Below are 14,987 nucleotides of genomic sequence, written 5' to 3'. Positions count from 1 at the left end.
CTCTAAAGTTTGGAGTCCCGCCCTCCCTGCACCAGGTGCACAATGTTTGGGTTTTACAAGAATGCACAAGGGCTGATTACGCCTTCGGCTGGTGTCAGATTTTTATCATGTACCATATTAGAATAGTCCATTATAATTCTGATTCTGTAAAATAACCTGCTTTTACAGCTTTGCCACCCCCTAAATAGCTTTACAGGATAATTTCATGATTTTAAGTCTGCTTTAAACCAACAATGAAATAAATTCATGGAACAGGATTTGAGGCCTTTAACATTTCCTTTGTTAATGGCAGCTATTAAGAGACGTTATTCCCATATTCTGTCAAATGATGGGGGAACACAGCCTCCCCAAAGCTTTATTACATAATTATAGAAAATAAATTAAAAGTCATGTAATTAAAATCTTAACAAATATCATCAATATTTACTAATTACAAGAACTCTAACTTAACTTTTACATATTGTATTATTAACGCTGAAATATACAAACAGAACCAGTGTGACCTGTAAAGGTGAAGCTGAATAAGTATTGTTGTAGTAATTATATGAACTGTATATGTGTTTATATATAGAAGTATACTGACACTGTATTATTGTTGTGGATGTGTATAAATAACTGTCTGGAACTGTCTGGAAATGAAGGCTTATAATGTAAAGCTTCATTTTTACAAGTTTTATTTGAAACAAGGGGAATTTTTTTAAAACATTTTCTTGTGTACCGAGAGTGTGGGAGACTCATGTCACACTGTTCTATGCAGAAACTGACGAGGATAGTAGAAGAAGTAATTGTAACTGGCTTGCTATTAAAATATGTTTATATTTAGTAAACTTTTTATTTATATTTGGAGAACACAGAGTAAAATTACAGACAAAATTAGTTGTTTTTTAATAGTGAAGAACTGTTAAATGGAGCCAGCTATTCCTCTTTGTAGTGGTGTAAAATTGTGTAAGTAACATGCAGTGGAAAAAAACCCTCTAGATTTGGCAAAGATTTGGCCATTAGGTAACACAACACACCTCAAACAGTTACATTAAGTAATAGAAATCTATTCTAAAATATGAAACTATGTTTCCACACAAAGCACACAGTAAAATGTATTTGTTTGAATTGTATCAATTTTCTGCTGCTTTAACACATGGATACTTTGTAAATATTCTTTTTTAACACTCTATAAATCTATGTAGTGGTTGTGGAGTTATTTGCATGTTGCTTACATTTTACAAAGAAATATTTTTCACAATGAAATATAATATAATTTAGATCTTTTTTAACATAAAAAGACATTCATTTGTAATTAACTATGATTTTACTTGTAAAGGGACGTTTTTATTTGTCGCACGGTGCTTTTTCTTAGGCGCAGCTTGTTATGGCTGTGCCCCCTCACTAAAGAGACTATTCTTGTGCATCTTTCTGTCTACAAGTTCAGCCTCGTGTGGAAATGCTGAGCTCTCTGCTCGTCGCACAGTGTATGTTTGGAATAATTTACCTTGCACTAAAACGTCTTAACGCTGACCATACGTCTACACTTCACACCAACATTAACTAAATTTCCTCCGATTTTTCTGACAAAATAAAAGCCAAACTTCTCGTTGACTGTCTTTGATCAAAGCGTCAATTTAAGGAAAAATCTATTTACTCACGTAGACAGTAACTTCCCATGACTAGTGCTAATTAGCTCCCACAGATGCCTAATGAAAAGGCTTATTGAGGTTTATGGTCACAGTGAGTTTGCAGGCATCACACTCTTAGCGGTCATAATGACCGCAGGCTGTGCGCGATGTGGAGAAAGCTCAGACTGCATACACATCACTTATGGAACTCGGGGATAGCAATAACATGCTTGCACTACATAGTTGTCCCTTTCACTTCGTGCTGCCTTCAGATCGCCAGAACCACAGACGGCGTGAAGGGAGCAGCAGTGTTGTGGCTCTGAGAAGCAGAAGGTAAGAGACGTACACACACAGACAGGCAGAAGCCGCTGCCTGCCTCCCTGCAGTTGTCTTCCGGTCTGTATTTATCTTCGAAATCACATCTGAATATGGCATCGAGTTAAATCAACACTGTCGTTAACCTTAGCGGGAGGCTTGCGGATAAAGCTGAGGCTTGATAAAACAGACAGGTCAGAAACTTTCCCAAACCGCCTGATGATTGCACACAATCTAAACTCTGAGACATATGTGGAGTGACAATCGCAGAACAGGCCAAGACAGAAAAACTCCCTCCTGAATAAAGGCTCCAGGAAAGTAAAGCCCACTACTAATGCAGTGTTGAACGCTTTGCAATCAGACAAATAAAGGGGCAATCTAGCACACAATCAAACCAGAGATTTAGCCTGCTCTCCTGCCAACAGCTAGGGACCTCCTCTTTCTGAACAAGGGATGCACTATTGACTACAACCCCCCCTTCTCTTTCTCTCTCTCTCTCTCTCCAGTCTTCCCTCTCTGCCAGTCTGAAAGGCGTGATGCCAACCTTTTCCACCATTGGGCATGATGCCCTGCCCTTTATGCAAATGCTTTGCTGCCATCCCTAACTCACAACCCCCACTGTCTCACCCACCACGTCTGTGTGCACCCCCCCAAAGCCTCCTGTCTATATATTCTTTATTATCTTTAACTTGTAATAATCCGAATCGCCGAGCTTGAGCCTTGACCGTAAGTTAATAATTAAACCCTGATAATCTGAAGTCCTGCATGTGTGGATCCCAGATGAAGAGTAAAGCTCACTGCAGAGCTTGTAGGCCCGTACTTTGCTTTGTGCCCTCTGTGGACAAAAAGCACCAACCGGGGGCGAATATTTGACAGAGGTGTGGTTGTTTGTGTCTGCACGAGCCCTGATAAAGGAGGACATCTCCTGGCTAAAAGAACACAATAAATACAAAGAGCAGGAGGGCAAAAGAAATAAGAAATTAGAATGAAAGAATAGGGATCTATTTCCAGCAATTAGTCGCTGCTTTTCGCATTTCCATTCATTAAAAGGTTTGTGGAGACGTACTCAGCGAGGGCTGCGCAGTATATCCAGCAGGGTCACACTGAAAAGATCAAGTTGGGTTCACATTTAAAAAAGAAGCAGAAAAAACATTTCAGGGTCTGCTCAGTGAACGATAAAGAAAGGGTTAAATATGTGACTGAGGAGAAGGTCAATCATGGCTGCCACTGACAGGGCAGTTTCACAAGTTGGCATAGAGGCTATATAAACCGCAAAGGTTAATAGATTAGTTGGAAAGATGCAAAGCGCTAACAGTGACTGAAAAAAGGAGCATAAAAGGACAGCCGTAGGTTTAATAAAGCGGGCTGCAGCCCCGATCACGCTGTTAAAGCAGAGCTTCCGTTTGTGCCGTAGGGTGAGTGTCGAGAGGCGCACAAACAGGGCGCAGGGTCCACACAGGCTGGACCGATTCAAGCCCACACACACCACAGGAAAGGAGCTGGGACCTAAGACAAACACTGCACGGCCAGACACACACATGCATGTATACACAAACATCACTGTCTCCTTATACGCCCTGAGAATACCAGGACATGCGGTCTGTTGAGCTTGTTATTCTAAGCATGCTCCATCATACAGTAAATAAAACCATTTAATTAAAAAAATGCAAATCAATGCCGGTCAATAGTCGACATTTTTCGCGATGCTCTTGTAAGTGTGCAGGTCTCCCCTGCAAGAGAAATCTCCATCTCAGTAAAAATTTTCCTTTTTCCATATAAACAAACAAAGACGTCTAAACCCCGACAGTCTAAACCAACAACGCAGCACCGCAACAATCTCCAAATATAAACTTAGAAGCCTTATTTCCCAAGCCTCAACACAATGGCTTTTCTAATCTTCCTGAGAGAGAAGCGACAAATAAACAAAACCCAAACAGGTTGGTTGAGGGAGAATTAAGGTTTTAACACCCTTTCCTTTTCTTAGTGAATGCCACGACACACACACACCAACACAAATGCCCATTTTCCTTCTTGCTCTGCGGACTTCCTCGTCTGAAGCTGCTGTAATAAAGTTTTAAAGAAGCCTAATGTGGTGCAAATAAGTGACAGTGGGCAGTGATGAAAGACGAGAGATTAGGGAGGGTGAGAAAGACAAAACAAAGGATAGATGTGGAACAAGAAAGGCGAGGTTTGTGCCAATATTTAAGGTTACTCCCCACAAATGACTCTGACAACAAACACCGATGAACGCACCATCATTAATAATGAAGCTTCTTTCTGTGTTTGGCAAGGGTGTAATAACCTAAACAAAGCTGTGAGGGACAGTTTATATACAGATACTACATATGATGTTGTGGTATTACACAGCTGGAATAATATAAATATAAATGTAGAAAAACCTCTACATTAATAAACATTAAAAAGGGAATATCTCAGCTATTTCTTTTAGATATATACTCCTCAATATATATCAACTGACAACTTGTGTTTGGGTGTATGAGGTGTATCTGTTTTAAATGTCAACATGTTTACATGGTATAAAGGTGCATCCTTCACACTTCTGTATCGTGCAAAAGTAGCTTTCTGGATTTTAGCATGAAAAGAAAAATCAGCCTTGACATAAAAACATGGTTTGACTTTGTGTTTGTGGGATTTTCTTTCTCATATCACTGTTTTATATGGTTATGTGTTGGGATCTTAGCTGATTTTAGTCATTTCTATCACTGAGAGCATTTCAAAGTAAACCACTGGACATGTTTGACGTTGGGTCAAAGCTACATCATTAATAAACAACATTTCCTGCTAATGAATTTTTCATTGGGCTCGTCAGCGATGGCCCTAACCCTGTTTTAGAGCATAGCAAAAATAAAAAAATATCAAAATGTAATTTTTTATGCAAGTCAGTTACAATTTTTTTTTTTTTTTTTCTTTGATTCCCAACACTCATGGGAACAAATTAAGAGAAAAAAACCTGTTCTGATATGGTTAGGGTCATCTTCCACCTCGCAGGGCTAACACAAACTCTTTATTATCAGAATGATGTCATTAACTGTTACAACGACACAAAAAAAACACATATCAAAAGAAATATCGGGGCGCATTAGCGAACCATTAGCTTCTTTCAGGCTGAATCCAATCGCCGTGAAAAATAGAAAGTGTTTGTGTGAGCCTGTGCATGTGTGGCTGGACGGAGGGAGGGAAATGAATGAGGCCTTTTCTTACAGCAGGGCCCAGATCAGAGCTCCTAACTATGGGATTTGGTGCTGTTGCCTTTCTCCCCCTGGAGAGAGTAATTAGGTTAGTGAGGACAACTGCCGCATTGTTTTAACAGAGAAGGGATTGTGCAGGCCAAAGTCCCACCAGCAGCATGCTTCCCTCACAACAAAAATGCCAAATGGATTCTGCGGCGCTCCACGCACATATATACACAGCAAAACTTTTTTTGGGGGGGGTTTCCTGCGTTAAGTTTTGTATTTTTATGCAGCGCAGGCTTTTAGCGCCGTGTGTATACGATGAAATGTCAAATACGGTCCAGCAGTGTCAAATATCCTCTCCTGTTGTTGCACTTGTGGCATTCGGGACTCTTTAGAGTAACTGTGTCTACTCTCTCCTGTATCCAGAGGCTTGGCAACACAAAGCACTCCTAACTAGTATAATATGGTTATGATGCATTTGCATTCCTTCCAATCCCCTAGGAAACACAATACGCCTGTATCGTCTGTTTTAATCACGGTCTGCTTCCAAGGAAAGTAAAAGGAGAATACAAACAGCCACAGCTATAAAGAGGCTTTCTCAAATATACTTCAAGTCCGTTTAAATACATCCTCCGCTGATTGATAGAGAGTAAATCAAACAAATCATGCTGGTAGAAAAAAAATAAAAGGATGTGGAATGCTCCCCAGTCTACTGTATTTACAATACACAGACTATGGCCTCTTTCATTCGCGCCCGTTTCCCCCTCTTTTCTCTTTGTGCTGAATTTCTTTCTATAATCTTTCTAAAAGGAAAAAGGAAAACAGCTCTGCTGCTGTTGTACTCCTCTATGCTATTCTCAAGACCATCAGCTCTTCCAAGACAGAAGGAAAAAAAGGCGCCATAATATGCACCTCTGCATCCCCGCCCACACCATCCCTATTCACTTTCATCATAAATCTCCACAGCCTGGCGGCAATATCCAGTCAATTTGTGGTCCCCATATGAGACCTAACTCTGGCTTGATATATTTGTGTTCAGGTGTGCAGATGGAAGTGGGGGGAAAAAATAACACCAATGATATAAAATGTGTTTGTGAACTGATACGCGAGTCCAGCAGACCGGTCTATAAGGCCTGTGAGAGTCTTTTCTCCACCGCAGCTTTCCACAGGTGGCGGTGATGATTGCACTTTATTCCAGATGATGACTGTAATGAGGCCGGCTTTGAGTTTCACTGGGCTTTTCTCGAGATGCAGAGGGACTGACAGAAGCTTGATACGTTAGACAGCCGAATGCTATCAGGACATTTCGCTCCTTGTCCCCTCCAAACGCCTCCTTTAGAGATAATACCTAGACCAGCGTGACGTCTTAATAAAGGGAAGGCAGTGGGATGAATGCACCGTGGAAACTGTCATGATGAGAGTTAGACGAGCGGGGAACGTCCGTGAACTCGCAGAGTAAAGTTAAATCTGGCCCATCTGTGTTTTATATTTTAGCAGTGACATGAAATCCTCATCCTGCGCTGAATTTTCCAGTCAAATATACAACTTTCCATGTAACACACACTAATCCTGAAGCTATTTCTCTGAGCCTAAACAGAGCAGAAAGTTTATATCTGAATTCCCTCCCCGAGTACGCTGCAGCTGGAGTAGGGATGGTAGTTACCGGCTGCCCGAGCCAAAAGTAGAAGCCGCAGAGTTGTGTTTGAATCTAACCCTGAGCCCTCCTTGGCCTCGGTCTCCTCTACTCAACTTTACTCTACTCCTCACTTATTTCAACAAGGCTCTATTTGACTCTACTGTACTCGGCTCCACTGTCAAGGGGGTCTGAAACAGCCTTGGGCCTGCAGCGCCGGCCAGCAAACACAAGTTACAAGAAGCATAGAGCGTGCACTCATACCCGACACATACACAGACACTTCCACACAAACAGAGTCAGTTAATAACACACAAACTCCCGCCCTCCAGCTCTGTTTGCTCACAGCTGCCAGGCCTCCTCAGAGTTCATCTGAGGTAAAGATATGTTATATTATGCAACCGGGTATAGATTTTCCACCCTTGGCCCCAAGCCAGCTTCCTGCTCTGAAGAGCAAGCTCTAGCGCTTTGTTCCCTAGGGTGACAGCTATTCCTTGCTGGACGGGGTGGCCGAGTTAGATGCACAGACAGAAAGAGAGGGAAGGTAGCAGGAAGACATGAAGGGGAGCGAGTGAGTAAGAAAGAAAGCAAGAAAAGGAAAAGAAAGAAAGTAGAGAGGCATGCAGCCTTGCCAGCCCCAGATATCTTCTGCAGCTTTTTGTCTACATCTTAAAATGCTCATTCCCCCCTCTACACTGTCTTTTCCCCGCCTCTTGAAATCAGGTCACAACTGTTTTCATTGCTGTTTGACTTGCGGGTTCATAAGCCTCCAAGCGTCAACGTTCCTCCACCCACCCCCAAGACAGGAAAAGATTTTCCCTCCAACATTAACCCAATAAATGCCTTGTAAGCCCAGTCACAATCTTTAAGCCATGTTCCTGGAAGAGAAAAAAGTACATCTGAAATGTTGATGTAACGTTAAAGCCCGGGACATAATCAGTGTTGGGCTCGCAGTCTAAGGAGTTCCTGCATGGTCTATGGATCAGCATAGCCAGTTCCCTCCCTACAGCATGAGGTAATCCAGTGTGATTGTAAAAGAAAGCCTCGGGAAATATGAGGTAAAATCAACGAGCCAATCAGCGCCCCATTATCCCTCCTCTACTCAAAGGGGAACTAAAGAAGTGGTGAAAAGATGATTAATGCCATGACATCATAACCACGTGATGTCATTCCATCCCAGACACCGCCACCGCTTCCTAATTAACTGATGAAGTCTTTGTATCCAAATTATCCAAATGATTATTACCTCTCCAGGCTCTACCAGGTGCGCAGAGATGTCTCTTTAGCCTAGTGATACAAGGATGGGTAGAACACACACACACTGAAGATTAACAGCGAAAAATGTGTTTTGGTGCCTTCCCATATATATGGTAGAGTGCCCCAGGGGGTGTTTCTGCTATTGCCAGAAGGTACGTGGAAAGAATTTAGAAACGCTCAATTAATTTGAAGCAATAGAAATGCTGTTTATATCAATTTACTGAGTTAGCTGTGACTATGTGTGACTCTTGACAATGCATTAGAGCAATGGGTGTGAGAGAGAATTTTAAACAATTAGTAAAACATAATGAAAAGTTAACCTTTAGCTAAAATAATGTGTAGAGGGTTGAAACAGAAAACTACAAATTATTTAAAAATATTTTTAAATAGCTTAACATGAAAAAAATAGCAGTTGTAATGGGTAAATACTCAGGTGTAGCGACAGACAGCTCAGCTAACTGAACGTTGTTGCTAAAGGAGCTAAAACTGTTAGCTTATAGCAACTGCTAACTGAGTGACATCTGAATGCGAGTTTTTAATATTTCATATGTTAATGTTGATAAAGTCTTTTCAATGTTCGATTCTCCAGACCAAAACTCTTTGATGTTTTATTTAGTAGCAGTAAACAACAATTAGCTAAAACCATTAGAAAAATGACTGCACTTGTTAGCTAAAGCGTTGTTGCTAAAGGAGCTAAAACTGTTAGCTTAAAGCAACTGCTAACTGAGTGACATCTGAATACGAGTTTTTAATATTTCATATGTTAATGTTAATAAAGTCTTTTCAATGTTCGATTCTCCAGACCAAAACTCTTTGATGTTTTATTTAGTAGCAGTAAACAACAATTAGCTAAAACCATTAGAAAAATGACTGGACTTGTTAGCTAAAGCGTATAAGCTAGCCAAAAATAAACTGGATAAATTAGCCAAAAAAGATGGATTATGACTGATATTTTGCTTCTTTTATCAAAATTAAAGCAGTAACATCCCCTTTTATAAAATCAGCAGTACTAAATGTGTTTCTAAATAAACATGTCTAGGCCGGGGGGCAGTATCACTAAAAGGGTACTGGAGTTCATTTCACAGGACTGTGTGACTACTTTTAAATACTGTGGTTAATTAAATACAGTAAACAGTCTGCTGCAACAACAGAGGCGTGATCGGTGGGATTTTTTTCTGAAAGAATGCACACCTGTGTCTTGTGTAATTAAGTATGTGCAGGTGCTTCAGGCTTGAAGCCCAGCAAAACATAGCGTATATAGCCGACATTAGGACTGAATTCGCAGAAATGCTGTACTGTACGTGTAGACGTTTGTTTCTGAAGAAGCAGAAGCCTTTGTGGCTTTTATCTTATTTACAAGATGATAACGCATAAGTGTGTGCCACATTTGTATGAAAGCCTTCATCTGCCAGCTTCATTTATTTCTTTAGTTTTTGAATATTAGTGTCTGAGAGACTGGGTGAGATAGAAAGTCAGCCTGTGGAGGTCTGTGAAGAGAGACTGCAGTCAGACACGGCGGGGAAGAACGGTGCTCAGATTTCATCCAGATTAATCTGGAAGCTTTGTAATGAGGGGTCCACTGTATATATTTAGCCAGAGCAGTGAGATGTAGGTCAGACAGACAGGCAGGACAGGCCAAACAACATGCCCAGATTGCCCACACTGAAGTGACCTTGAGTGGGCTGTCAATGATCCGCAAAACAAATCTCTATCTATTCCTGTTGACTTGTGACAGACTGATCCAGCGGCTGTTTCGCCCCACTCGCGGGTTTTGGCCTTTCGTTTCTATTTTGTGGGGCACAAAAGAACTTCAATATCACTCGGCTTGTCTTTTCACGGAAATGCTGTTGATTAAAAAGAAAGAGCAGAGAATGAATTACTGTCAACGTTCGCGCCGTGTGTTGATACTGGCAGTCGTTCAAATTTACTCAACACAAGAACAAAGCACGCTTAGAAACGTTTCTGAGTCGGCCGTCGGTGGCTCTAAACACGAGACAAAACTAACTAAACACTGAGAAATGTACAACATTTTTCATTTCACAATCCGCATCACGACTTTATTGACTAAAACCTTTTATAGCACTGACAGTTTTGTCTACTGGACTTCTTTTGTTGCTTCGACATAAACATGTCACGCACTGTTGTCAAACTGATATGCAATTATGAACTAACAACGGAGCGATAGCAGCAAATAAATACACTAAAGCTGCTATGCAAATTAAAATTATGCCTCAGTTCTTCATGAGAGTTCAGATCTTGATCCTTTTCAAGCCGTTAGAGGTCCAAGGTTTGAACATCTGCTCTTCCTGAGGCCAGAAAACAGTTGCGCCTCATATTGGGCTTTATTGGAATAAAGAGGTTGGCTCTGCTGAATATTTTCCTCACATCAAGTAAAATTTTAATCAAATGCTTGACAATTTAATTAGCACTCTGTTTTTGCAATTTTTTTTGCCCTCCGCCCATAATGGATTTCAGTCTAATAAGACAAAAAATAAGCTTTTTTTCAAATAGAGACCACCGACCGTGGCTCAGGGGGTTGGGAAGTACATTTGTAACCGGAAGGTCGCTGGTTTGATCCCCGTGCTCTCTGTCCTGGTCGTTGTGTCCTTGGGCAAGACACTTTGCCTACTGGTACTGGTGATGGCCAGAGGGGCCGATGGTGCGTTATGGCAGCCTCGCTTCTGTCAGTCTGCCCCAGCTGTGGCTACAACCGTAGCTGCCTCCACCAGCGTGTGAGAGTGAATGAATAGTGGCATTGTAAAGCGCTTTGGGTGCCTTGAAAAGCGCTATATAAATGCAATCCATTATTATTATTATTTCTTTTACTGACAAATCTGTCAAAGGTGGCCAGGATGTTTCAAAACCTAAACTAAGGTACCACATTCATCTTTGAAATATTGATTCTACCAATGACTGAAACAGGTAGAGACAGCCATCTAGCATCACAAGCAACATGTTCTACTTTTGGCACAATATGCATCCCTGAGTGTACAACACCGCAGCTCGAATGGCTGCTAACTCTGGGTTAATATGCAACTCAATGGAGTAAGGGTTACTGATACTCCTGGTTGGGGGATATTTGGTGTTTGCTACTTTTCCAATTCAAAGATTTTAAATTCGTAGCGTAACGATCCAGTTGGGCCAATCTACAGCTCAGGACGAGGACAATGAGATGAACTTGAGGAATTATGTGAATGATGCATTTGTGTAAACTTCACCTGCCACGCCCTTATCAAGCAGACATTTTTGGCGTGTGTGCCACCACAAACACCTTTCCCTCAACTGCCTGTTGTTTCAAACATCCGCATAATGGCAGCACTCTTATGTAGATTTATGACTCAAAATCAAGGGAAAGAACACGCTGTACCGATGTGTTAAGCTATGACAAAGCTCTTAGATATTCACCAATGCATGTCAGCTTTGAGCTCTCGGTTCATATTCTGGTAAAGGAACACTTTGTCTCGGTGGTTTTCCCTTTTCTCTGCTCACATTGTACACTAAGTATTTTGTGTTCCTCTGTATATTCTAGCTCAATTATGTAATTTAGCACCCGTGTGTGTGTGTGTTCAGTAGCCATGGCAACGGCACAACATATCGGCGACCACAGAACCGCACTGGGGCCGCCGGCACTGCCAGGGTTGTGCCAGAGACTAATCCATGCCAGAGGTGACATGAGCGAAGGAAAAGTGAGGCGGGTGGAGACAACATGACACACGCATGCAAAAATCACACAAACATACAGCCATGTGTGCGCACAGACACACCAGCATATTCCTCGCCCCTCTCACTCCTCGCCTTCCTTTTAAAACACGAGCGCACACACTGGATATCCTCCCATTCTTCTTGGCTGGAGCCTCCCATGGCAATAGCAGTAGGAATCCATTCTCCACGGATGCTGGGACAGCTGTGCTGATATTGAATGAGACGCAGTTGGTTCTGCCTCTCTCTGCATGCAGCTCGAGATAAAAACTACATGCTACTTAATTCAAATCTATATTCCCTGCTGCCAAAAATGCACCCGACTCATCTTGTCTTTGTCTCTGCCACCACAGAGAGCTCTGATTTTCTTTGCAAACGACAGTAAATGTCTGCACGCTGACGCACGGTGGCCCTCAGTCACATTTCTGACTGACAATAATCACAGAAACCTTCATAAACCTCTAAGTCATGTGCTTTCAATGCAAATATTCCATGTCACGCTTTAAGCTCTCATTTGGAGTTTTACAACGTCTTATCAGAGTGACCTGCTTGTTTGAGGCCTGAGGTGATATTTGTGTGTGTGTGTGTAATATTTAGCCTTTTAGCGGTTGTGGGTTCGAGGCGGATGGGCCTGTAACTGACTGTGTGTTATAAATGGAACACAGTGTCCCAGGCAGTCTGACATTATGACCTCCTGGTATCCCATGAAGAGGGGGAAAGGGTCCAGCTTTGCCTGTACAGCACGAAACAACCAGCACAGCCAGTCCAGCACTCCAGTTACACATGTGCGCACACAACCAGCAGACGAGCGAGCACAGTAGATCAGCCCTACCTGTCAATCAAACGAGCTATGAGTTCATTTTTTCTGACTGGTGGCCAGAAGCAGAGTGCTTTACTGGCCGCTGTGTCTCTTTTCCACACTTCTTCTTCTTCCTCTATAGCTTTACTGGATTACACTGGGTGTGTGTGTGTCTGTGTGTAGAATCAAAGCAATTAAGCTGTAAAACTGAACCTGATCACGTGACAATAACATGATTGAAACATGCCCACCTGAGTAATTTAAGACCAATCCTTAACTGACTTTTAAAGGATGGGAGCAATACAGTCTGGCTGGAAAAGGGCGCCCAGTGGTGACAACTCACGGGCCTAACTGGTGTAAAGACATTCAGATTGGTGTTAACCAAAACTTTCAGGTGAACAATGGGCTGTCCCGCGTGGACGCTTGGTTACACGCTGTTCATTAGGTTTCTGAAAAATCCAACATTTTCCTGTTTATTCAGACCAGCCTTCCATCGGATTTTAATCCTCTGAACAGCTGTTCCAACTCATTTTCCAGACCATGGGAAGAGACAGAGAGACAGCCTGGATGTGTAGGGAGTGGATGAAGTGGGTGGGGGTAGGAGAGGGGGGGTGGGGGTCACCAAATTTGTGTAAACTTAAAGTTAATGCATTAAAGTCCAGATATTGATTACATTTGTTTATCAGATGTTCACATAAAATAAACAAGCTCATGTCCCTCCCACCCCTCAAGAAATACTGAAAACGCGTCTCTCTGATAACGCGAGATACCGATTGGCGGTGACGTAAGAAAATATAATACATCCTCTTGGAGAAATATAGCGCTGATAGGGGAAACTGTGGCGTTTCAGGCCGGGAGGACAAACTAATAAGTCACGGAGCCTGACATCGAAAATAGATCCGCAGGAAAATAAAGTTCTTTAAAGTCACGGAAAACGACCTTTCCTCGCGGATTGTTACAAGTATTATTTGGAAAGTAGCGCCGATATAATCTGGTTTCACCGCCGCGGTCATTTATTCATAGTGTTGGACCTGCGGTCAGTTTTTGATCATTACCCGCTGTTTTTCTTTAACTAAAAATATATATATAAATAAAAACACTAACAAAATAAAAGCATATAATGTGAAAATATTTCTGGCTAAGTGTGTGCCAAACAACATCAGCGCGCTCCTGCAATAAATCCAGCTACAGGTCAGAGTGAGAGGCCCTACGTGAGGAGGAGGAGAGAAAAGTGGTTTTTGTTTTGTTTCTTTTTCCAAGATTAAAAAAAAGGAAAGGAAAAAAGAAAGAGAAGACACATACACCTAATGCTGAATAAAAAAGGGACTAAACAGGACTTACCACTAAGGCATTGTTTAGAAGGTGAGTAGGGTAATACTTTAGTGTTGAGAGGGTGTTAAGAGGCGAGGAGAGCAGGGGTCAGCGTCCAGGCGTGCAGAGGGTGGGGGAGGGAGGGGAGGGCAGAGGGAAGGAATAAGTTAAAACGTCGCACCAGTGAAAACAGTCTGAGATGACAACATTACGAGCTGCATAAATGATTTGAACACATTAAGAAAAGCATTGAATACCACCCCATCCCCCTCCTCCCCAAAATGTTTGTTTTTTAAGATTTGTGCTGCGTCACTGTGGCCTTCTGGGAACTTACAACTTTGGGGAAAAGCAAGAGAAGCGAGAGAAGGAAGGAAAAAAGTGAAAATGCATTATGTAAAAAAAAAAAAACCCAAAATGATTAGCAACAACGCGATTATGTCGACGCATAATCTGAGCAGCACTCCCAAGTATAGTTATGCAAAAAGAACCGTAACCCAATTCTTACTAATAGAAGATTAAAATATAAATAAATATGCATCGAAAGGACATCCTGAAACGCAGTGGGAGTCACGCAGCCAACACTCCTCTCCTCTCGGGGCTCTCTCGGTAATCTGCCTCCATCACGCAGTCTCCGTCACATCCCAGCACGCAGTTAATAATTCATTCGATTGTTTACATGTGTTGCCATATCCGAGGTCCAAGCTCGATTTCTTAATTATTAACAGCAATTAAATAAACAAAATGTGCCTTTCTGTCTGCAGACGGAGCTGCAAGGGAATGTGAATGTGTGTGTGTGTGTGTGTGTGTGTGTGTGTGTGTGTGTGAGAGAGAGAGAAAGTGCGTGTGTGTGTGTGTGTGTGAAAAGAGAGGAGGTTGTTTGCACGGAGAGGGAAGTTGTTTTTGCGCACACATAAGGCTACTAATTATTAAAAAATGACAAGAAATACAACATGAGCTTCTATCCCTTTTCATGCCCAGTCAAAGACATACTGTAAGTTCCCATCCTGAGCACCATGTGTGCTACATTAGCCTGTATGAGCTTCTGCTGCCACTTAGTTTGAATTAGGGGGAAATTTATGTTGGTAAATAAAAGCTTCTTTTGTTTAGGGATTATCTGTGACTGTGCAATATTTTTTATGTTGCAGATAAAGTCATCTTTATTCATATAT

The 14,987-nt window shown here is 41.9% G+C and overlaps 1 protein-coding gene across 7 annotated transcripts in view; it reads right to left on the bottom strand.

Moving 5' to 3' along the window:
- nfixb (nuclear factor I/Xb) overlaps window positions 1-14,987 on the bottom strand; it is a 140,657-nt gene that overhangs the window by 108,967 nt on the left and 16,703 nt on the right. For 3 of the 7 annotated variants that reach the window (XM_087837265.1, XM_087837276.1, XM_087837268.1), the window contains one exon: window positions 13,849-13,884. The exons of the other annotated variants lie outside the window; for them this stretch is intronic. In XM_087837265.1, coding sequence (XP_087693391.1) covers window positions 13,849-13,884 — 36 coding nt within the window. The remainder of the gene's footprint in view (window positions 1-13,848; window positions 13,885-14,987) is intronic. 7 annotated transcript variants of the gene reach the window in all.

The sequence above is a fragment of the Neolamprologus brichardi genome, unplaced genomic scaffold, assembly GCF_056152115.1.
Source record: "Neolamprologus brichardi isolate AB-2024 unplaced genomic scaffold, ASM5615211v1 NODE_ptg000031l+_length_7269946_cov_1, whole genome shotgun sequence".
Lineage (NCBI taxonomy): Eukaryota > Metazoa > Chordata > Actinopteri > Cichliformes > Cichlidae > Neolamprologus > Neolamprologus brichardi.
This window is presented reverse-complemented; position numbering and strand designations above follow the sequence as displayed.